We start from the raw sequence: 22,001 nt of genomic DNA, 5'->3' as shown, positions 1-22,001 counted from the left end.
TTGGCATGGCTGAAACCTGAGGGGACCCTCGCTCCTCCTCCCTACTTCCCCGACTCACCGCAACTCCCGGGCAGCTGCCCAAGGCCACCCGGAGGGCACCTTTAAATAGAAAAGTTCAGGGCTTCCTCACCAGGTCCTGTAATGCATCCACAGGACTCACACGTGCAGGGAACCCGGTGCATCCGCCGGCTGGTGACGGGGGCTTGGCAGGCTCCGAGTGGATTGCCTAAAGCGTACAAACGAGAATGGAAGCTTAGAGCAGCACCAGAAACTGAGACCGGAGCAATAACAACTACTTCTCTCATCTGCTCACCTTGACTGCTGGTATCCAGATTTACTTCCTAAAAAGAAAGACAAAGAACAGAGCTGTAACAGAGTCACCACATACACTTCTGCTGCAGAGACAAATGGTGCCTCACCTGCTCGGGGGAAACCACTCACCCGGGATGGGGCACTCTGGCACACATTTAATCCATCTGAATCTGAAAAAAAAGTTAGGACAAGAGTCAAACTGTTGCAGGATAACTTAAGAGCTCCAGATCTCCTGTGTGCATCTACAAATCCCATCTAGAGTCCAACAACATCCCACATTACAAACTTCAAGTCCCCGGGACTTCTCCTACTACGCCAGCCTAGGCAGCAGGGCAGAGCAGCTCCGGCACAAATGTGTGTGCACACACCCGTGACACAGGACAGGACGTGACAGACAACGGGGACACAACACGGACAGAAATCTCCTGGCAAGGAAAATGGCTGCGAGGACTGAGAGAATGCAAAAGGGGATGACCAAGGGGAGACCGATGGTGAGCTGATCAGGCTCAGAGAAACCTGGAGGAAGAAGATGCTAACCAAATGATTTATTCCAAGAACTGCAAAGATGGATGCCCGAGAATCCTACGGCCAGAAGCCTCTACCTGCCCTCACGTTCTTTCAAGTCCTAGTCCGCCATAATGGATCCTGGCGGGGCAGAGCTGCCCATACAGCTCAGAACAAGACCTGAAAAGACACCTGACCGGATGCTTCTAAAGAGACAAGAGAGTCTGATGCCTGTCTGAGATCCCAAGTGGAAAGTTCTATGGCCTGGCTGCCAGGCCGAGGAATGCAGAGAGCACAGGTGCTAACAATGATGCCAGGGTTTCTGACAGGCCCCTCATAGGGCTAAGATACAAGACATGACATATCCAAACAACACATAATACACAGTAGACAAGTGACACGATACACACCGGGACTGCTCTGCCCTGCGCACCTCAGCACTGTGATCCAAAGTCAGGCTTTGCTTTTATGGGGCCTAAGGGGCCGCTTCATGGACACCTCCATCTGCAAAGGGGACTCAAAAACCCCTCCCAGTAATTCCCAAACCAGCACCCTGCTTTCACCCCCGCTGTGGGTCATGGCCCTCTACTTATCTCTCGCACAGCTGGGGATGCCGGTCTCGGGTGCAAAGAAAGGCCACCTCGTCAGCCGGGAAGCTCCTGCTGGCACGGGGCTGGTGTCTCTCAGACAGCTATATTAAAGAAAACCAAACATCAGTGCCCGATCTTGGCAGCCCATCGGCCAAAACCCCACAAGTCTGCTACTCACCCTGCTCCTAAGAACGCTCGGCTGCTCGGGCCGCACGCTTGGGGCACGCTCAGAGACCGAGGCCGTCGTCACGGGGGGTGCCTGGGGTAAGAGGAGATGAGGTGATTTGGCATGGCTGAAACCTGAGGGGACCCTCGCTCCTCCTCCCTACTTCCCCGACTCACTGCAACTCCCGGGCAGCTGCCCAAGGCCACCCGGAGGGCACCTTTAAATAGAAAAGTTCAGGGCTTCCTCACCAGGTCCTGTAATGCATCCACAGGACTCACACGTGCAGGGAACCCGGTGCATCCGCCGGCTGGTGACGGGGGCTTGGCAGGCTCCGAGTGGATTGCCTAAAGGTACAAACAAGAATGGAAGCTTAGAGCAGCACCAGAAACTGAGACCGGAGCAATAACAACTACTTCTCTCCACTGCTCACCTTGACTGCTGGTATCCAGATTTACTTCCTAAAAAGAAAGACAAAGAACAGAGCTGTAACAGAGTCACCGCATACACTTCTGCTGCAGAGACAAATGGCGCCTCACCTGCTCGGGGGAAACCACTCACCCGGGATGGGGCCCGCTGGCACATATTTAATCCATCTGAATCTGAAAAAAAAAGTTAGGACAAGAGTCAAACTGTTGCAGGATAACTTAAGAGCTCCAGATCTCCTGTGTGCATCTACAAATCCCATCTAGAGTCCAACAACATCCCACATTACAAACTTCAAGTCCCCGGGACTTCTCCTACTACGCCAGCCTAGGCAGCAGGGCAGAGCAGCTCCGGCACAAATGTGTGTGCACACACCCGTGACACAGGACAGGACGTGACAGACAACGGGGACACAACACGGACAGAAATCTCCTGGCAAGGAAAATGGCTGCGAGGACTGAGAGAATGCAAAAGGGGATGACCAAGGGGAGACCGATGGTGAGCTGATCAGGCTCAGAGAAACCTGGAGGAAGAAGATGCTAACCAAATGATTTATTCCAAGAACTGCAAAGATGGATGCCCGAGAATCCTACGGCCAGAAGCCTCTACCTGCCCTCACGTTCTTTCAAGTCCTAGTCCGCCATAATGGATCCTGGCGGGGCAGAGCTGCCCAAACAGCTCAGAACAAGACCTGAAAAGACACCTGACCGGATGCTTCTAAAGAGACAAGAGAGTCTGATGCCTGTCTGAGATCCCAAGTGGAAAGTTCTATGGCCTGGCTGCCAGGCCGAGGAATGCAGAGAGCACAGGTGCTAACAATGATGCCAGGGTTTCTGACAGGCCCCTCATAGGGCTAAGATACAAGACATGACATATCCAAACAACACATAATACACAGTAGACAAGTGACACGATACACACCGGGACTGCTCTGCCCTGCGCACCTCAGCACTGTGATCCAAAGTCAGGCTTTGCTTTTATGGGGCGTAAGGGGCCGCTTCATGGACACCCCCAATCTCCAAAAGGGACTCAAAAACCCCTCCCAGTAATTCCCAAACCAGCACCCTGCTTTCACCCCCGCTGTGGGTCATGGCCCTCTACTTATCTCTCGCACAGCTGGGGATGCCGGTCTCGGGTGCAAAGAAAGGCCACCTCGTCAGCTGGGGAGCTCCTGCTGGCACGGGGCTGGTGTCTCTCAGACAGCTGTATTAAAGAAAACCAAACATCAGTGCCCGATCTTGGCAGCCCATCGGCCAAGACCCCACAAGTCTGCTACTCACCCTGCTCCTAAGAACGCTCGGCTGCTCGGGCCGCACGCTTGGGGCACGCTCAGAGACCGAGGCCGTCGTCACGGGGGGTGCCTGGGTTAAGAGGAGATGAGGTGATTTGGCATGGCTGAAACCTGAGGGGACCCTCGCTCCTCCTCCCTACTTCCCCGACTCACCGCAACTCCCGGGCAGCTGCCCAAGGCCACCCGGAAGGCACCTTTAAATAGAAAAGTTCAGGGCTTCCTCACCAGGTCCTGTAATGCATCCACAGGACTCACACGTGCAGGGAACCCGGTGCATCCGCCGGCTGGTGACGGGGGCTTGGCAGGCTCCGAGTGGATTGCCTAAAGCGTACAAACGAGAATGGAAGCTTAGAGCAGCACCAGAAACTGAGACTGGAGCAATAACAGCTACTTCTCTCCACTGCTCACCTTGACTGCTGGTATCCAGATTTACTTCCTAAAAAGAACGACAAAGAACAGAGCTGTAACAGAGTCACCGCATACGCTTCTGCTGCAGAGACAAATGGCGCCTCACCTGCTCGGGGGAAACCACTCACCCGGGATGGGGCCCTCTGGCACATATTTAATCCATCTGAATCTGAAAAAAAAGTTAGGACAAGAGTCAAACTGTTGCAGGATAACTTAAGAGCTCCAGATCTCCTGTGTGCATCTACAAATCCCACCTAGAGTCCAACAACATCCCACATTACAAGCTTCAAGTCCCCGGGACTTCTCCTACTACGCCAGCCTAGGCAGCAGGGCAGAGCAGCTCCGGCACAAATGTGTGTGCAGACACCCGTGACACAGGACAGGACGTGACAGACAACGGGGACACAACACGGACAGAAATCTCCTGGCAAGGAAAATGGCTGCGAGGACTGAGAGAATGCAGAAGGGGATGACCAAGGGGAGACCAATGGTGAGCTGATCAGGCTCAGAGAAACCTGGAGGAAGAAGATGCTAACCAAATGATTTATTCCAAGAACTGCAAAGATGGATGGCCGAGAATCCTACGGCCAGAAGCCTCTACCTGCCCTCACGTTCTTTCAAGTCCTAGTCCGCCATAATGGATCCTGGCGGGGCAGAGCTGCCCATACAGCTCAGAACAAGACCTGAAAAGACACCTGACCGGATGCTTCGAAAAAGAGTTGCCATTCTGATATCTGTCTGAGCTGCCGAGTTAAAAGTTCCATGGCATCGGTGCCAGGGCAAGGAACGCTGAGAGTACAGATGCTAAGACTGGTGCCAAGGTTTCTGACAGGCCCCTCAAAGGGCTACGATGAAAGACATGAGATATCCAACAACACATAATACACAAAAGACAAGTGACACAATACACACCGGGACTGCTCTGCCCTGCTCACCTCAGTTCTGTCATCAAAAGTGACACATTCCTTTTATGGGGCCTAAGGGGCCGCTTCATGGATGCCCCCATCTCCAAAGGGGACTCAAAAACCCCTCCCGGTGGGTCCCTACCCTGCGCCCCGCTTTCATCCCCTCTCTGGGTTGTACCCCTCTACTTATCTCTCAGACATCTGGGGATGCAGGTCTGTGTCATGTACAATGGAGGCAGCCTCCACAGCTGGGAAGTTCCTGCTGGCACATTCCTGCTAGCACTGTTGTTCAACAACTCCCTGTTGTTTCTTAGTCAGCTACATGAAAGAAATGCAAATATCAATGCATGATCTCTGCAGCACACTGGCCAAAACCCAACAATTCTGTCACTCACCGTTTTCCCAAGAATGCCCGGCTCCTGGGGCCGCACCCTTCGGCCGCGCTCCGAGGCTGATGCCGTTGTCACGGGGTAAGCCTGGGGTAAGAGGAGACGAGGTGATGTGGCATTGCTGAAACCTGAGCGGACCCTCGCTCCTCCTCCCTACTTCCCCTACTCACCGTGACTCCTCAGCCATTGCCAAAGGCTACGCTGGTGACACCTTTAAACAGAAAAGGCAGAGGCTTCATCGACGAGTCCCGTGATTCTTCCGCAGGGCTCGGGAGAGCGGCGCACCCGGTGTGTCGGCTGGTTGGTGACTGGGGCTCTGCGTACTCCGAGTGGATTGCCTAAAGCGCAGAAACAGGAACAGATGCTCAGAGTTGCACCGGAAAGTGAGACTGGAGCAATAACAACTGCTTCTGTACCCTACTCAATGCTCACCTTGCCCATCTCATCTTGACTGTTGATATCCAGCTTTACCTCCTAAAAAGAAAAAGAACAGAGCTGTAACAAAGTCACACTTTACACTCCCCCTGCAGAGACAAACGGTGCCTGACCTGCTCGGGGGAACCTCCTCACTCGGGATGGGTGGATGGATTTTGCCCTGGATTTTATCCTTCTGCGTCTGAAAGAAAGTGAGGACAAAAGTCAAAGGGCTGTGGCATAACTTCACAGCTCCAAACATCTCCTGTCTATCTAGGAATATCATCTAGAGTCTGGCAACGCCCCACAAACTGCAAGTCCCTGGGACTTGTCCTGTTGCAGCAGGCTATGCGGCAGGGCAGGGCAGAGCAGCTCCGGCACAAACATGTGCGGACACCCGTGACACAGAACGTGACAAACAGGGGGACAACAAACACAACACATCATGCTTGTGGTGAGGGCCTCGAGGGGAAAAGGCAAAAGGGACCCCAAAGACACACTAGGTAACATGGTACACCGGACAACACAACGTGGACCGGAACTGTTCTGCGCTGCCCGCCTGAAAGCTGCCGTCACAAGTAGAGCCTCTCCCTTTAGATGTCCTAAGAGGCCCCTTGGAGAAGATTGCCTTTCCCTCTGCTAGTCTTTAAATCTGTCCCAGGAACTCCCAACCCGCTGCTCTCCCATTGTCCCATCTCCAGGCCATGGCCCCGACTTATCTTTTGGATGATCGGTGATGAGGATCCACGTTGCACCTGAAATGAGTCTGCCTCGGAGGGCCCCGTGATCGCCTGTTAGCCTCTCGGTCAGCTACAATAAAGAAAAACAAGACCAAAGTATGAGTTCAGAGGTATGTGGGCCAAATCCCAGTGAGTCAGCTACTTGCCCTCTCCTGAGTGTGCCTGGCTCCTTCAGGCTCCAGCTTCATCCTGATTCCAAGGCTGTGGCCATTATTATGAGTAGCACCTGGATTAGAGAAAGGTAAAGTGAAATGGCATTCCTGTGAGTGCAGTGGACGCCCTTGTGTGCTGTAAGACGTGTGAGTGCCTCTACTTGGCTTCTAAAAGGCCTTGGGTGGGGGGCTCAAATAGACACCCTTTCTCACCCTGCTGCCTTCAAAACCACCCCCCCAACAATAACCCCTAACCGGATACCTGCTCAGCCTCCCTCTCCTAGTCACAATCCTCAACTCACCTGAAGCCTCAATCTCAAACATCATCTTGGACACTGGGCAGATCCCTCTTGTGACACGATGAATCTGCTGAAAAAAGTGTTGCAGTTGACACAACCTGGAGTCACTGGAAGCTACAATCCTCCAAAAAAAAAAAATGCAAAATAAAATAAGAACAAAAACAGAAATTAAAAACATGCTTTACCACCCCTAAACACAAACCCCAAAATTGTGAACTTAAATACTCCCTGTATTCTAGGCTGTTTTCTTCACAGTATCTTCAAAGCCTCTGTTGCTTTAGATGCCCAGAAACACCTGCTGAAAACAAGCTGAGATAAGCTGAAAAAGCCTCTTACCTGAAATGAGAGGAGAGCTCTGATCCCAGCACCTCCCAGGGGGGGAATGAAGGCCCTGAGCAAAGGCTGGGGTTAATATACCCCTGATGGTGCCCGCCTCTCGTTCCCATGGCACCCAGGAAAAGGGAGGGGGCGAATCCCACCGGGTATGAAAGCCCTCAGAGTAGTTGCAGCTGTTTGGCTCCTCTGACTCAAGTTCAAGGGGTGCAAAGGGCTTGTTATAGAAGAAAACTCTTCAGAAAAATAACAGCGCTTTCTTTTTTGCAACAACTACTTGGAGCAGAAGAACAGAAAACTGGTAAGATGTAAAGCTTTGTGTTTAGGAGCATTGCTAGATAAATTTGGTACTTTGCTGTTAACTTATATAATTATTCCTTGATGATTAGTAAGTTGTACATCATGTGTGGCTAAGTAGGGTGGAGAAGAATACTAATGATGTACATAGTCTAAGTCTCCTTGAGACTCCTAATTAGGCCTATTGACATTATAAACCAAAATAAGAAAAAAAACTCTTTTGGGCAGCGTAAGGGTTAAGTACATGCCAGGCTCCCCCTTCTCAGAGATAGCTGATCCAAAGGCACAGAAAGAAGTGCCCAGAAATGAATATTTAAATACTTAAAATGCTGAAAAAGACAGAGCTTCCTTCAAGTGAACCTGTAAAAATGAGAAACTGGGGTAATTATCTTCACTGAAACTGATAAAATGGCAAATAAACCAATTCTGCTCTTTAATTTATTCTCCAAAAATATTGTGAAAATAAGGGTTCTCCTCAATTTAAATCCCTCCAGCAAAGAAAAAAAGATAAATTTTTCCCTCAATCAAAACCCTTAACAAGGAGGGACAGCTGGGGAAGGTTTGCAGGAGGCACTTAAGACTCACAAAGCAGTCTGACTTTGCAGTGGTGGCAGCTTGGGTCTGGGAGACATCCAGCACAATGACCAATTTTCAGCATGCAGCCGGCCGCTCTGGGCCACAGGCCCCTGAACACCAGTGCTGGCCCTTTTCCCTGGCAAACAAAACTAACTAGCCCAGTTTCCTGATGGTAGATTGCAGGAGACACTTGGCACTGTCAAAGCAGCCCGAGTTGGTACTGGTGTCAGCTTGGGTCGGGGAAGCATCCTGTGTATTGCAGAATTTCAGGAGGCAGCCATCCACTCCAAGCCACAGGCCCCCGAACAGCAACGCCGGCCCTTTTCCTTTTGGCCCCCCAGCCCTCAGGCTCTGTCACCCTCAAGCCCCCCCCCCCCCCCCCACTATGCCCCTCAAGGCCCCTCTTAAGTGCCCCTCAGCTCTTTGTGTCACCCTTACCCTCTCCTTTGCTCCTCAGCCCCCAGCTTCTTAGTGTCACCTTCCAACTGCCCCTGCCACCCTCAGCATGTCTGCGTGTCACCCACTGTCCCCTCTCCCTGCTCCTCCCTCAGCTCCCAGCCTCTGCCACCCTCAAGCCTTGGGGTAACTGTCTGGATCTGCTGGAAAGGTTCTGGTGCTGTCCCACCATGAGTGTTACACCTGTACCTTAACCCTACCTGGTACCCAGTGTCCTGGTACCCAGACCCCTAACCCTTAAAGTGCTGAAAAACTCAGAGCTTCCTTCAAGTGAACCCCTTAACACGAGGAAATGGCGCGGTTTTTCCTTGGAGCTTTGTTCCGTGCCCAGGTGCGACCGAGCACGTTCCAACCATCCTTCCTTGAGAGATCCCCCTGGGAACCGCCCCCCCACAGCAGCTCTGGTGTGCCCAGGTAACCCCCACCGACAGGCCCCAGCAGCAACCGGCGCCTCCGCACCGGTGAGATGGTGGGTTAGGCACGGCTTGGGGCGCGGGGGAAACGGCAGTGTTATTTCCGAGGAGAAGCGGCAGTTTTATTCCCGAGGAGAGGCGCGATCACCAGAGCGGGCAGCCGCCATGTCCCCCCCCCCTTGCTGCCGTGACACTGCCGTAAAGGGCCGAGCCAAGCCCGCCGCGCCGGCCGCGCCGCCGTAAAGCGCGGCGGAAGATGGCGGCGGTGACGGTGTGGGAGCCGCGGGCCGGGCCGGGCCCCGCCGGGCCGCACCGGGAATGGACGGCGGAGCCCGTCAGCACCGGCGTGAGTGCGGCGGGGGGACACTCCTGGAGGGCTGCGGAGTCGCCTTGGGGACGTTATGGGCCAGGAGAAGCGTCGTGGGGCGGAGGGGGCGCGCTGCGGGGCAGAGGGTCTCCGGTGTGCGGCTGCGGGGGTAATTGGGGCTGGGGGAGCAGAGCGCCCTGAGGAGTGGGGGAAGGGGAATGTGGGAGCAGAGGGAACTCCCTAGAGAGGGGGGCACGGGGTGGTTCCTCTGCGGAGGATGGAGGGTGGTTCCTCTGGGAATTGGGGGTGGGGGAGCAGAGCTCCCTGAGGAGTGTGGAAAGGAGAATCTGGGTCAGAGGGACCCCCCTGGAGAGGGGGGCACAGGGGGGTTCGTCTGGAGAGGGGAGAACTGCTGTGGGGCCGGGAGTTCTTTGGGATGACGATTTCTGTGGGGCACGGGTTGGTTTCTGTGCGGCAGGGCTGGATCTGCTGTGGGGCAGGGGGTTTCTCTGGGGCTGGGGGTCTCAGCGCAGCCCCTTCCTTCCCCTCCCCTCTCCCCAGACCACCATCATGGCCGTGGAGTTCGATGGAGGTGTCGTGATAGGGGCCGACTCCAGAACCACCACCGGGTGAGCGCTGTGACGTAATCAGTGGCGTCACGAGGGCCTGGGACCGCATCATGGGGCTATCGCTCTTGTCAGGGTGTCACTGTGATGCCACCTTGGGTGGCTCTCCTGGGCCTGTCGCTGTGGTGCCACCTACAGCAGCTGGATGGCTCTCCTGATGACACCACCCCCCGTGTCCCCAGGGCCTACATCGCCAACCGTGTGACAGACAAACTGACGCCCGTCCACGACCGCATCTTCTGCTGCCGCTCGGGCTCGGCGGCCGACACGCAGGCGGTGGCCGATGCCGTGGCCTACCAGCTGGCCTTCCACAGGTACCCCCGCGGGTCCCGGGGCACGGGGCAGGGCCGGGGGGCCCGGGGGAGGCGGCCCCAGCCCCACGCCCGGCCCTGCCCCGCAGCGTGGAGCTGGAGGAGCCACCGCGGGTGCGCACGGCTGCGCGCCTCTTCCAGCAGAGCTGCTACCGCTACCGCGAGGAGCTGAGCGCCGGCATCATTGTGGCAGGCTGGGACCCGCGCCGGGGGGGACAGGTGGGCTGCCTTTGCTGTGTGTTCCTTTTCTGCCCCAGCATGTCCCCTTTTCTGCCCTGCAGTATTCCCCTTTCTGCCCTGGAATGTCGTTTTTTTCCACCCTGTAGGGCCCCCTTCTGCCCCATAACCCCATGTTTTCCCTACAGCTCCCCCTCCTTTCTGCCCCACAGCCCCTTCCTTTGCCCCACAGCACCTTAGAGCCCCCCCTGTGCCCCCCAGGTGTACGTGGTGCCCATGGGGGGGCTCCTCCTGCGCCAGCCCTTCGCCGTGGGGGGCTCAGGCAGCTCCTACATCTATGGATTCCTGGATGCTACGTTCCAGCCTGGCATGAGCCGCTCCCAGTGCCAGGAATTCGTCGCCCGCGGTGGGTTTTGGGGCATTTTGGGGAATTTGGATATGGGGAAGGGTCCTGAGAGGGGGCCTGGGGTCCTGGAAGGGCATTTGGGGGCACAGAGGAGTTTGGCTGGCATTAAGGCATTTGGGCTTGTCCTGGGAGGGAATTTTGGGGACATGGAGGGTTTGGGGGACCCTGAAAGAAGATTTGGCTGGCACTGAGGGGTTTGGGCTTGTCCTGGGAGAGGATTTCGGGGACATGGAGGGTTTGGGGGACCCTGGAAGGGGATTTGGGGGCAGTGCTGAGGGGATTTTGGGGATATGGGGGGTTTGGGGGACCCTGGAAGGGGATTTGGGGGACCCTGGAAGGGGATTTGGGGGCAGGGGTGGTTTGGGGGGTGCTGACCTGTGCTCCCCCAGCCCTGGCCCTGGCGATGGTGAGGGATGGCTCCAGCGGGGGTGTCATCAGGCTGGCAGCCATCACGGAGGAGGGGGTGGAACGGACAGTCCTGGCTGGATCAGACCTGCCCTGGGGTGATGGTGGCCCCGCTGTGTGAGGGTGAGCCCGCCCCAGGACCCCCCAGTTTGGTGTGGGGACACAATAAACAGCTCTGCTGGATGTTGCTGGGGTGTGCCTTTGGGGTCCCCTGCTGTCAGCCTGTTCCTGGCAGAGAAAAATCACCCCCCAGTGTCTGTGGGTCTTGCTTTAATTATATGATCACGATCCATGATTCGTTAACGAAGCACAGGGTGGATGGGGAGGGAGGGGGGAAATTTCGGGGGGCTCCTGCCCCACACTGTGACCTTGATATTGGCTGGTAACAAAACCCCCAGAGGGGTGGGAAAGGGGAGCACAGGGGGAGGGCACCCTGCAGTCCTTAGAGAGGGCTGCCCCACAGGGACAAGGCATCCCCTGGTGTCCCCATGGGAGGGATCCAGCACCTCTGCATCAGGTCCAGGGCCCCTTCACAGGGCCCCAGGGATCCCTACAGCCCCAAGGAGTGGGTCCTGCACCCCTATAGGGCCCAAGACTCCTCCATAGGGTCCCAGGACCACTTCATAGCCTTGATATGGGGGTGCTCAGGCACTCCTGCAGAGCCACATCCCCCCAGCCCCTGGTGGTGTGGGGAGGGTCAGGCACCCCCACAGCACCTGAGGGAGAAGTCAGACACCCCCAAAACCCCTTCAGTGGGGGTCAAGTGCCCCTGGAAGGCCCACGGGATGGGGTCAGATGCCCCCCGACCCCCCCCGGGGGTGTCAGGCACTGAGGAAGAGCCGCTGGTACCACTTGTTCATCTGCTCGAGGAAGATGAAGGTGAGCACGGTGTGGGGGCCCAGGCGGGCGTAGTAGGGGGTGAAGCCCTTCCAGAGGCTGAAGAAGCCCTCGTAGCGCACCACCTTCAGCAGCACGTCCTGCAGGAGGGGCAGAGTGTCGGGGGAGCCCCCCCAATATAATAGGGGAGCCCCCCAAAAAAATAATCCAGGGATGCTCTTCCATAGGAAGGATGGGAAACTTCCTTGGAATAACATGGACACTGTCAAAATGATGGGGAATCCTCCCAAATTATGAGAAACCTTCCAAAAATGACAAGGATTGCCCCCCCAAAATTACAGGGATTTCCCCTAGAAAATAATGGGGAAACTTCCCAGAATGTCAGGGGAGCTCCCCAGAATTATGGGCATCTCCTCAAAATGACCTGAATTTCTCCCCCCACCTCCAATGACAGGGAAAACACACGCAAAATGGTGTGGAACCCCCCCGGTTGTGAAAGGGAATTTCCAAAATGGTAGAGGAGCCCCTCCCAAATCAAAGGGGGCTTAAAGAAGCCCCCCCCTAAATTAAAGGGGGGTCCCAAATGGTGCCACCCTCACTCACCAGCCCGTTGCGGTACTCGGGTTTCCCATCTATTGTCCTCATGTTCTGGATCCTGTTGGGCAGAATTTGGGAGTTAAACAGGAGGTTTTTGGGTGTCCTACCTGTGGTTATCTAATGGGGAGCAAGGGACCCCCCCAGCAATGCACCCACCGGGTCTTGACGATGTCCACGGGCATGGAGGCGGCCGTGGTCACCAGCCCGCTGATCATGCTGGCGCAGAAGTGGCACAGGATGTCGTCACGGAAATGCCCTGGGGGCACCCCAAAACATCAAAGAGGAACGGTGGGGAGGGAAGGAGAGTGCAGTGGGATTTAGGGTTCCCCCACATTCAGACCCTCCCCCTGAACTCACCGGAGTCCAGCAGGAATTGTTTGGATTGGGAGTAGGAGGCGAGCTGGGCGGCGTTGACCACCACGGCACGGGCCATGGTGGGGATGCAGCCCTGGGGGAAAAGGATGTGTGGGTAAGCAGTGCCCCCAGACCCCCCACATCCCCCCACAGACCATTATCTGCTCCCTCACCACAGTGGGGACACAGCCCTAGGGAAAAATGGGGTGTTTGGGTAAGCTGCGCACCCCCAGACCTCCCACATCAGGCCACAGACCCCCTCAGCACAGTGGGGACACAGCCCTGGGGTGGCACATGGCATTTTGGGGGATCCAATCCCCCTCCCCAGAGCATGGGGACACAGCACTGGAGGACAAAAGCGTGTTTAGGTGAGTCCTGTGCACCCCCAGACCCCACCACAGACCCCCCCCCGCATTCCCACTTTCCCCCTAGACCATGATCTCCCCCCTCACCACAGTGGGGTACAGCCCTGGGATGGCATGTGGCACTTTGGTAGACCCCAATGCCCCTCCCCAGAGCATGGGGACGCCCCCAGCATCCCCGGGGAGGCAGCAGGGGGGTCCTGGCAGGGGTCCCACAGCCCCCACGTACTCTCCACAGAGTGAGCACCCCCTCCTCCCTCGCCATCCTCACGAGGGCGTCGAACACGTTGTGGTACCCACGGCGCTCGCCGGGGGGTAGCCTGGGATTCAGGGCAAAAAAAGGCGATTTTGGTCAAAAAAGCAGACTCAGGGGGCTGCAGGTATGTTCAGGAGGGCTGGGGGCTTACCTGCCATCAGCTGTCATGCGGATGAGCGCCACCTCAGCTGGGGTCCCCACGAAAGCCCCCGCAGCCCCCGCGGTCATGCCCATGGCTGCCTTGGCCAGGAAGGGAGGGGGGGTCCCGTCAGCTCCCCCAAAACGCTCCAGGAGGACGCTGTAGATGCCCAGGCGGGTGGTGGTGTAGGTGGCCTGGCGTAGCAGCCCCGCTGACAGCCTGGGGGGCACACAGGGAATGGCAGGAGTCCCAAAAATGGGGAGAGAGGGGAGCAGGAAAGAGCTCGAGGCTGGCAGGTGCTTGGGGTTTTGAGGTTTTGGGGGGGGGGCTGTATCCCATGGAGGTGATCAGCAACCCCCTGCAGCATGGGAGTGAGTCCCAGGGGGTCTGAGGGTTCAGAGGTGGTCTGGGGGGGCCCATACCCGGTGTAGATGCCCCTCAGCCCCTCGTGGCGCAGAATGGAGCCCAGGGCGTGCAGGGATGTCCGGTACTCCCGGCCCTTGGCCCCGGCCCCGCTCAGCTGCATCCGGTTCTTCACCAGGTCCAGGGGCTGCACGAACACCGTGGCCCCCATCCTGAAGGAAAAGGGGGTTAGGTAGGGCCCCAAAAATTACTCACAGCCCCCCAAAACCCACCCACGGTCCTCTCGGGTGAAACCCAGGGGGACGAGAAAGCCTGAAGGAGTTTTGGGGATCTATGAAGGAGATTTGAGGGGAGCTGGATGGAATTTCGGGGGCTTTGAAAAGGTTCCGTGGATTTTAATTGATTTTGGAGGAGGGCTGATTAGTGATGGGAGGGTTGGGTCAGTCTGAAGGGGGTCTGGGGAGCACTCGAGGGGCACAGGAGGAATTTGGGGGAGGCTCTGGGGGGCAGCGATGGGACGTTAAAGGGTTGGGGGGAGCTGAGGGGTTAGGAGTGGCACAGAAGAGATTTGGGGGAGGATCGGGGGGGGTCTAAAGAGGGTTTGGGGAGCACTCGAGGGGCACAGAAGGGATTGGGGGGAGGCTCCGGGGGGCAGTGATGGGAAGTTAAAGGTCTGGGGTGAGCTGAGGGATTACGAGGGGCACCGGGGGTGCTTTAGGGGCGCTCTGAAGGCTCTGGTAGGGGGGTTCTCGGTTTGGGAGTGCGGTATCCCGAATTTGGGGGAGATGAGGGGGATATAGGAGGGGGCTCTCACCCGGCCAGGCCGCCGAAGAGAAACTTGACGGATTTTGGGGAGGTCTTGGGCCTCTCAGCCGCCGGTACCGCCGCCATCTCGGCCGGGCCGTGGTACCGGGTGGGTCGCGGGGTCCGGTCCCGGGGGGGTTGCGGGGTCCGGTCCCGGGGGGTCTCGGGGTCCGGTCCCGGGGAGGTTTCGGGGTCCGGTCCCGGGTCCGGCACCGGCGGCGCCCCAAGGTGACTCGGGGGGGCGCGGCGCCAGTGCGCCTGCGCGGGGCGCGTGCGCGCCGGCCGGGGCGGGGGGCCCCGCGCAGGGAGCGCGGCTGGGCGGGAAGCTCCGCCTCCAAAGGGGGGGCGTGTTCCGCGCTCTCGCCTCTCATTGGTGAAGCGCGTTTAGGCGGGGAGTTCTTCGGTAAGCGAGGGGATTGGCTGGGGCGAAGTAGCCCCGCCCTTCTCTCGCGAGAGTTCGCCATCTCGAGGGGGCTGAGGAGAGCCGGCGGCGGCGGGAGGGGGCGGCGGCCGGCGCCTGGCGCCTCACGAACTCGGTCCCGCCGCTGCTCTGCGCCCTGGGGCGATGCCTGTCCCGTGCTCTTCCAGCCGGTGAGTGCTGGGTGGGGGGTACTGGTGCGCGCTGGGCGATATTGGAAGCGTTTGGGACACTGGAGGGCGCTGTCAGGTACTGGAAGGCTCTGAGGCTTTGAGGGGAAGCGCTTGGTACGCTGGGGATCGCTGGGAGGCGCTTTGAGCGCACTGGGGGTCACTGGGAGGCACTTTGGGGTCACTGGGAAGCACTATGGGGTCACTGTGGGGCAGTGAAGGATGTCCGGCTGTACTGGGGGCAATCTTGCGTGGCACCGGGGTCACTCCGAGTCCCCCTACTCATGCTGGCATATCCCGCTGACCTCTACTGCTGGTTCTAACTGGGAGTCACTGGTGAGGTACTGGGTACTGCACACCACCCCCTCCCCAGCCCTTCCATTCTCCTCTAGCCTCCCCAGTTTCGGGGTACCCCTGAGGTGTTGGGGACACCAGGGGGCACACGGTGGCAGGGATGACACAGGTGACAACATCCTACAGGTGTCACAGGTGACAGAATCACCTGGATATGGTGTGGGAGGGGGGGCAAGGACACTGTCCTTCAGGGTGGACAAGAGGGGGACAAGGACACTGTCCTGCAGGATGCAGGGGTGCAATGGCTCCACACTGATGGGGTGACGGTGTGCCCCCACCTCACAGCCATGGGGGTCACCTCACAGCAAGGTCAAAGGCACGGTGGGGACTCCCACACCTGGGTGAGGGGACAGGACAGTCCCACAGCCCAATCTGATACCCCAAATCTGCCTCAATTCCCGCCGTGGAGCAGCCGCGGGCCCTTCCCCCCTTCCCGTGAGTCACACGGGGGGGTGAGGGGGGGGAGCAGGAAGCGCCGGAGCCACCACATTGCCCTTATAAGGCCTCGACTCGACGGCACCGGGAGCTGCTTCCGCCTGCCCAGGTCCTGCTGCACATCTCCTGCTGTACCCCACAGAGCCTTCCCACACCCCCATCTCTGCCCCACCCTGCCTTCCTCACCCCACACCAGCCCGCCCATCTCCCCCTGCCCCCCCCATCCCCCACACCAACCCATCCCAGCACCTCCCCAACCCCCACCTCTGGCCCCCACCACCCCCTGAACACCTGGGGGGGGGCCCCTGTCCCACAACCTGCCAGGATACCTAGGGTTCCTCCCCCCCAGTTCCCCACAGCCCCTCTGTTCCCCCCCAATATGTCCCCACCCCCCTTGTTCCATCCTACAACCCCCATCTGACCTCCCCCCACTGCCAGCGCAGCCTGCCCCACAAGTGCAGCCCTCCAATAAAGCCTGTGTCCCCCAATAAAGCCTCTGCTCCCCAACTTTGCTTGCTGAGAGTCGGGGGGTGGCGGGGAGGGCCCCGTGGGGCGGCAGCTGCGGCGTCACCCCCACCCCAACCTGGACTTTGTCCCCCCAGGGCACGGCAGCACCCTTGGACCCAGGCAACCGCCCTGGGTGGAGGCAGAGCCGCACCCCAAAGCTCCCCAGCACCCCAAAAGCCCCGAGGCACAGGGATCCCCACAAGGGCACTTTATTGCTGCCGGCAGCGGGGATCATCGGGGGGCGGGCTGGGGGAGGGGGACGGGGTCCTGCTGGTCCCTGGCTGGTCCCTGGGGGTCCCTGGTGGGTCCCTGGGGGTCCCGGGGTGGCCCCCAGCCCCTCAGTACTGGCTGCGCCGCAGGTGGTTGGCCATCTCGTAGCATTTCTTGTTGACGCAGCCGCCGTGCACGCCCTCCTTGCCCATGGCCAGCACGATGGCTGCAGGGATGGAGACATGGTGGGGGTCACCACGAGGCTCCCCGTACCCCCAGACAGACAGACAGACAGGGGGGCACAAGGGCAGGGATGAAGGGATGGCAGGAGTTAGCACGGGGTAATTTGTGGGTCAAAGGGGAGGGGGACAGGAATGGGAAGCAGGGCAGGGGTGACACAGGTGACAGGGCAGGTGACGTGGCTGTGCAAGGGAGAGGACACAGGGTGGCACTGGGGGAGGGGGGAGCACCTGGGGAGTGACACCGGGTGACACTGTGATGGCATAAAACACATGGGAGGCTTGGGGTCATGGGGGGTGACAGGAACTGGTCAGGAGGTTACACGGGGTGACAGGGAGGTGACACAGGGTGACAGGGAGGTGGGGGCAGTACACAGGGTGACAGGGAGGTGGGCAGGGGGTGACACGGAGTGGCAGGGGGCAGTTGCAGGGGGCAATGGCAGGGGTGACATGGGGCAGTTTCAGGGGTGACAAGGGGCAGTGGCAGGGGCGGCAGGGGGCAGTTTCAGGGGTGACAAGGGGCAGTTTCAGGGGTGACAGGGGCAGCAGCAGAGTCCCTCACTCTTGTTGGTGATGGCAGCCGTGATGTTGAAGGTGGGTGCTCCAGCAGCCCCCTTGGTGCGCAGGTCCATGCTGTGCTCGCCCTCCACCAGCAGCGAGTCGCGGATGACGGAGCAGCGCAGCCCCCCCAGCGTCAGCCCCTGCACCAGCAGTGGGCCCCGCTCGGGGCCCACCAGCGCCGCCACCTCCGCTGGCTGCGGGGACAGGCGTCAGGAACGGAGCCCAGACCCCCAGACCACCCGTGAGGGACTGCCATAGCTCCCCCAATCACAGCCTGTCGCTTTGCAGGGGGGGGGACACGTCAAAGGGACCCCAGAGACCCACACCCAGGGACCCCCAAAGCCTGGATGGGGTGGGGACAGGTCAGGGCACCCCAGAAACAGAGCACAGACCCCCAAACAGACCCGTGGGGAACCACCATAGCCTCCCCTGATCACGGCATGTCACTTTGCAGGGGTGGGGACAGGTCAGTGGAACCCTAAAAACCCAGGGGGCTCCCAAAGCCTGGATGGGGTGGGGACAGGTCAAGGGGACCCCAAAGACCCCCACCCAGGGACCCCCAAAGCCAATGCCCCGGGCAGGGCCCCTGCAGGGCGCTCGGCAAACAGGGACTCTCATAACTCCCACTCCATGACCATAAAAGGGGCCCAGGTGTCCCGGGACCCCCATGACTCCCGCCAGAGACCCCATGAGAGAACCCTGATCCCCGAAGTGTCCCCACAAGAGGGCCCGAGCGTCCAGGGATCTCCCAAACCCCCCCAAACCCGGGACCCTCCAAGGCCAGCACTTCCACCCGCTGCTGCCACGGGGGAGAACAGGTCAGGAACCCCAAAAGCAGCCCCGCAGGAACCCCAGAAAGGAGCCCTCAAGCGAACGGCCCCGGGACCCCACACCGAACCCAGACACCCCCACCGGGACCCCGGGGACCCCAATGAGCCCCGACACGGTCCCTGGGGTGCCCCCCGATCCCGGGGACACCCGTAACTCCCACTTGACCCCAGACAAGGACCAGGGCACCGGTAGCCCCCCCTTTCCTACCATGGGCTTCCCCAAATTTCTTCCCTCCCACCACCCCCCCAATTTCCTTGGGGGGAAGTGGGGAGGGGGGGAGGGGGGTGCGCGCGCGCCGCCCCTCCCCCACAGGAAGCCCCGGCCGCCCCTCCTCCACCGGGAAGTGGCCGCATTCCGCGCATTTTTAGAGGGTTTTTAAGTGGGGAGGGGTTCCTCCACATCCCCACGTCCCCCTCCACGAGAGCCCCGCCATCCACTCCCGGCAGCGCCATAAAAGCAACGGGAACCGGGGACGGAGGTCGCCGGAGCACGTGGTGCTCGCCCATCCCCCCCTTCCCCGCCCAACCGCGACCCCCGAAACGCTCGGAGCGCGGTTGAGGAGGGGGCTGCCCCTCCGCTGGGCCCCTCTCCGGCCTGCAGGGCCCCCCCGGTACCGGCTCTCCCCCGGTACCGGTACCGCGGGCAGCGCCCGAGCCCCCCCACCCCGCCCCGCCGCGCTCCACGCTGGCGCTTTTGCGTTTTTCTCCCTTTTTTGTCCTTCCCGGAGCCCGTCGCGGGAGGGGTGGGGGGGGTCAGCCCCGCCCCTCAGAGGCCGCCGGGTCCCCCGCCCTCCGCGCGCTTGGGCGGGAAACGCCTCAGCGCGCGGCACCCCCCCCCGGCCCCGCCGGCGCCCGCCGCTCACCGTGATATTGGCGAAGGTCTTGCCGGGGGCGGCGGCCCAGACGGCGGGGGTGTCGCGATAGCCGACGATAGCAGCATCCTGGCAGGTGCCGTCCGCCAGCAGCGTCTCCACGTAGGGCGCCCACCCGCTCATGGCGGCGGCGGGGCGGGCGGGCGGGGCGCGGGGGGCGGGGCCTTCCGCGGGGGGGCGGGGCTTTCGGCGGGGAAAGGGGCGGGCTTTTCGCTCGGCGCCTGCGCGGTGCAGTCGAGGCGCGGCGGCGGCGGAGGAGCAGCGGCGGCGCCGCGCGGCGGTTTTCATAGGGGCCGCAGGGGGCGGGGATAACGGGGGCGGGGCTAACGGGGGCGGAGCCAGGGGCCGGAACGTCCCGCGTGCCGCCGAGGGCGCGCGCCGATTTTGGGGGGGATGGGGGGGCTTTTTATCGCGACCCTCCCCTGACTATCGCGACATCTCCCGCCCATTGCGGTCCTCCGCGATGGCCTGGCCCTTGCCGTTACCGCGATCCCGGCGCTCCCGTTCGCCGCGATCCCTTCCCTCGCTGCGCCCGCCGCCCCCCTCAATCCAAACCCCTCCTATTCTGCATCCCGCGATTATCACGATACATCGAAATTCGAACACCCCCTCAGTATCCCGGCGCTCGCTTCCGTTAATCAGATCCCTCCCATTATCGCGACCCCCACCCTTTATTGTGCCCCCTCTTCCCTGTTATTCCGACCCCCTTCCCCGCTATCGCGACACCCCCACGGGTATCGTGACCCCCCCAGACTGATAACGAATCCCTCGTTATTGCGCCTCCTCCCTGTATATCGCGATTCCCGGTTATTCCGGGATACACACACGCCCTTATCGCGACACCGCGCCCCGCTCTGGGCCCCTCGCGGGGGTCGCTGGGGGGGTCGCGACAGCTCGGTGTGAGTCGGGGGGCGCGGGACCCCCCCCCCCCCCGTCCCCCCGCGGGGCTCGGTTTGAGTCAGACCCAGGCGGGACTTTCCGGGGGGAGGGGCAGCGGTTTCACTTCCTGCCCCGGGGTGGGGGAGGGGCTCGGCGGTTGAAGACGGGGAAAGGGGCTGGGGGGGAAACCGAGGAGTTCGGGATCATCTCCCCCCGAGGGGGGCCGAGGGTACCGAGACCCCCAGAACGGGGCTGGAGGGTGGGGGGGGTCGAGGCCTCGTGGGGTGCCCCTTCCCCCCCCCCCCAATAAAAGGACCGGCCCCGCCCCCCCCCCGCAAGAACTTCCCCGGGAAGTGGTCAAAGCCACCGCCCCTCCCCCACGCTGTGGGGCCCATGGGGCTGAGCTCCCCCCTCCCCCACCCCGGGACTCCTTAGGGGCTGAGCTCCCCCCCCAAAGGACCTTTTGCACCCCCAAAATCGCGTCCCCCCCAGCTCGCCCCCTCCCCTTCTGGCGGCTCCTGTTCCCTCTAGCGCCTTCGGGCGGCGCTGCAGCCCCCCCGGCTGGGGGTCGCGTTATAGCGACCTTTGAGGGGGGCTAAAAACAGTCCCAGACCCGGGGGGGATACCTGGGGACCCCCTCAAGTGGCCCCGCCCCTTTTCTCCCTCCCCCGGCGCGGGCTGAATGTGACCCCAGTCCCTCCGGAGAGGGGGAGGGGCGAAAGGATGGGGGGGAGGGGGCGGGGCAGGGGGGGCAGCGCAGGGTGGGAAGGGCCCGAACTCCCCCCGGGCCCCTCTGGGTGTCCCAGGAACTTGGGGGGGGGGGGTCTGGGGTCGCTGAGGGTCCCTCGTGGGATGCGGGGGGGAGGGCTTGGGGTCAGCTGAGGGCACTGGACATGGTGGGGTTCTCCTCGTTTTTGGGGGCGGCCTGCGGCGTCCAGGGTTGGGCTGGGACCCCCAGGACTTTGGCCTTGACCCCGGGGCCCCCCAGATCCACCCAGGAGACCCCGGATTCCCACGGGAATCACAGATTCGTTCACAGCTGAGGGGCAGGGGTTGTGCTGGGGTGAGGGGGGGTCCTGGAGGTGCACTGGGGTTGTGGTGACACACTCAGGAGTGCTGGGGACATGGAGCGCCCCAGGGCAGGGGGTGACGGGGTTTTGGGGCCCCATCACGAATTTCTGGTAATTGCAGAAAAGTCAGTGGGGGAAGGGTGGGAAAGGACAGGAGGTGGAGGGGGGGGGCACTGGGGTCCCTCTGCCTGTGGAGGGAGAGGAATTTGGAAGGGCAGTCTTGGGGCCTGGATGCCCCTGGACCCTTGACCAAGGTGCATCCATGTATGGAGGGATTTGGGGTCTCTGGAGGGATTTGGGGCCTGGACACCCCAAGGATGGATCTGGGAGGCAGGAGAGTGACACTGAGGAGGACCAGGAGGCACTGCAGGGCACTGGGATGGAACTGGGAGGGCCTCTGATGGGACTGGGAGGCACTGTTGGCACTGGGGGGCCAAGTTGGGAGGGCACAAAACCCCCCAAGGCCATGTTGGGGGGGGCACAAAATGCCCAAAACCAGGTTGGGGGGCACAAAATCCCCCAAGGCCAGGAAGGAGGGGGAAGGGCATCCTGGCCCCCCCACCAAACGGCTCCCCCCACCCCAAAAACCTCTGTAAAGTACCAGGAGCTCCTGACCCGTGTTTTTTTTGGGGAGTGGGATGCACACACACACAATCTGGGACGTGGGGGCGCCCCCCTCCCCAAAACCGCCCCCCCAAAAGAGATTTGCAGACATGGGGGTGCCCCCCTCCCCAAAAGAGCACCCCCAAAGACCACGGGCACCATGAGAGAAGAACGAGGCTCTTTATCACCCCCTCTGCGTGCCCCATCCCCCTCCCCCCACTGTTAAATACCCCTGGGAGGG

At 60.5% G+C, this 22,001-nt stretch overlaps 3 protein-coding genes and 1 long non-coding RNA gene across 5 annotated transcripts; 2 read left to right on the top strand and 2 right to left on the bottom strand.

The window, feature by feature from the left end:
- Positions 1 to 8,855: 8,855 nt before the first annotated feature.
- On the top strand, positions 8,856 to 11,145 carry PSMB6 (proteasome 20S subunit beta 6). Of its 2 annotated transcripts, none has more exons than XM_054653775.2 (6): positions 8,856 to 9,014; positions 9,537 to 9,604; positions 9,784 to 9,915; positions 10,002 to 10,131; positions 10,351 to 10,495; positions 10,885 to 11,145. In XM_054653775.2, the coding sequence occupies exons 1-6, from the start codon at positions 8,925 to 8,927 to the stop codon at positions 11,019 to 11,021; spliced, it is 702 nt and encodes a 233-aa protein (XP_054509750.1). In that variant the 5' UTR covers positions 8,856 to 8,924; the 3' UTR covers positions 11,022 to 11,145. The 2 variants fall into 2 exon arrangements, with proteins under 2 accessions (XP_054509750.1, XP_077048969.1); XM_077192854.1 differs by having other exon boundaries at positions 10,239 to 10,495.
- An 8-nt stretch (positions 11,146 to 11,153) lies between these two features.
- On the bottom strand, positions 11,154 to 14,918 carry SLC25A11 (solute carrier family 25 member 11). The gene is made up of 8 exons (XM_054653774.2): positions 14,623 to 14,918; positions 13,868 to 14,020; positions 13,458 to 13,664; positions 13,280 to 13,370; positions 12,692 to 12,782; positions 12,491 to 12,590; positions 12,341 to 12,392; positions 11,154 to 11,877 (listed from the first exon to the last, which is right to left on the bottom strand). Exons 1-8 carry the CDS (start codon positions 14,697 to 14,699, stop codon positions 11,722 to 11,724), a joined length of 927 nt encoding a protein of 308 aa, XP_054509749.2. The 5' UTR covers positions 14,700 to 14,918; the 3' UTR covers positions 11,154 to 11,721.
- Positions 14,919 to 15,054: 136 nt separating this feature from the next.
- On the top strand, positions 15,055 to 16,496 carry LOC129134100 (uncharacterized). Its single transcript, XR_008536129.2, has 2 exons — positions 15,055 to 15,203; positions 15,840 to 16,496. It is a non-coding gene; the product is annotated as an uncharacterized LOC129134100 (long non-coding RNA).
- A 193-nt stretch (positions 16,497 to 16,689) lies between these two features.
- On the bottom strand, positions 16,690 to 19,458 carry PFN1 (profilin 1). The gene is made up of 3 exons (XM_054653776.2): positions 19,200 to 19,458; positions 17,508 to 17,700; positions 16,690 to 16,932 (listed from the first exon to the last, which is right to left on the bottom strand). Exons 1-3 carry the CDS (start codon positions 19,329 to 19,331, stop codon positions 16,835 to 16,837), a joined length of 423 nt encoding a protein of 140 aa, XP_054509751.1. The 5' UTR covers positions 19,332 to 19,458; the 3' UTR covers positions 16,690 to 16,834.
- Between the last annotated feature and the right edge of the window lie 2,543 nt (positions 19,459 to 22,001).

This window comes from Agelaius phoeniceus, chromosome 36 (assembly GCF_051311805.1).
Source record: "Agelaius phoeniceus isolate bAgePho1 chromosome 36, bAgePho1.hap1, whole genome shotgun sequence".
Classification (NCBI taxonomy): domain Eukaryota; kingdom Metazoa; phylum Chordata; class Aves; order Passeriformes; family Icteridae; genus Agelaius; species Agelaius phoeniceus.
This window is presented reverse-complemented; position numbering and strand designations above follow the sequence as displayed.

Bases quoted from the DNA above. Each gene is read 5' to 3' on its own strand.
- PSMB6 (XM_077192854.1), top strand. From the start codon at position 8,925: ATGGCGGCGGTGACGGTGTGGGAGCCGCGGGCCGGGCCGGGCCCCGCC. The intron at 9,916-10,001 runs GTACCCCCGCGG...CCTGCCCCGCAG, and splicing joins TACCAGCTGGCCTTCCACAG to CGTGGAGCTGGAGGAGCCAC. The intron at 10,132-10,238 runs GTGGGCTGCCTT...TCCACCCTGTAG, and splicing joins ACCCGCGCCGGGGGGGACAG to GGCCCCCTTCTGCCCCATAA.
- SLC25A11 (XM_054653774.2), bottom strand. From the start codon at position 14,699: ATGGCGGCGGTACCGGCGGCTGAGAGGCCCAAGACCTCCCCAAAATCC. The intron at 13,665-13,867 runs GTATGGGCCCCC...TGTGCCCCCCAG, and splicing joins CTGAGGGGCATCTACACCGG to GCTGTCAGCGGGGCTGCTAC. The intron at 12,591-12,691 runs GTGAGTTCAGGG...GGGTGCCCCCAG, and splicing joins ACAATTCCTGCTGGACTCCG to GGCATTTCCGTGACGACATC.
- PFN1 (XM_054653776.2), bottom strand. From the start codon at position 19,331: ATGAGCGGGTGGGCGCCCTACGTGGAGACGCTGCTGGCGGACGGCACC. The intron at 17,701-19,199 runs GTGAGCGGCGGG...CTGTCCCCGCAG, and splicing joins AGACCTTCGCCAATATCACG to CCAGCGGAGGTGGCGGCGCT. The intron at 16,933-17,507 runs GTGAGGGACTCT...CCATCCCTGCAG, and splicing joins GGCTGCCATCACCAACAAGA to CCATCGTGCTGGCCATGGGC.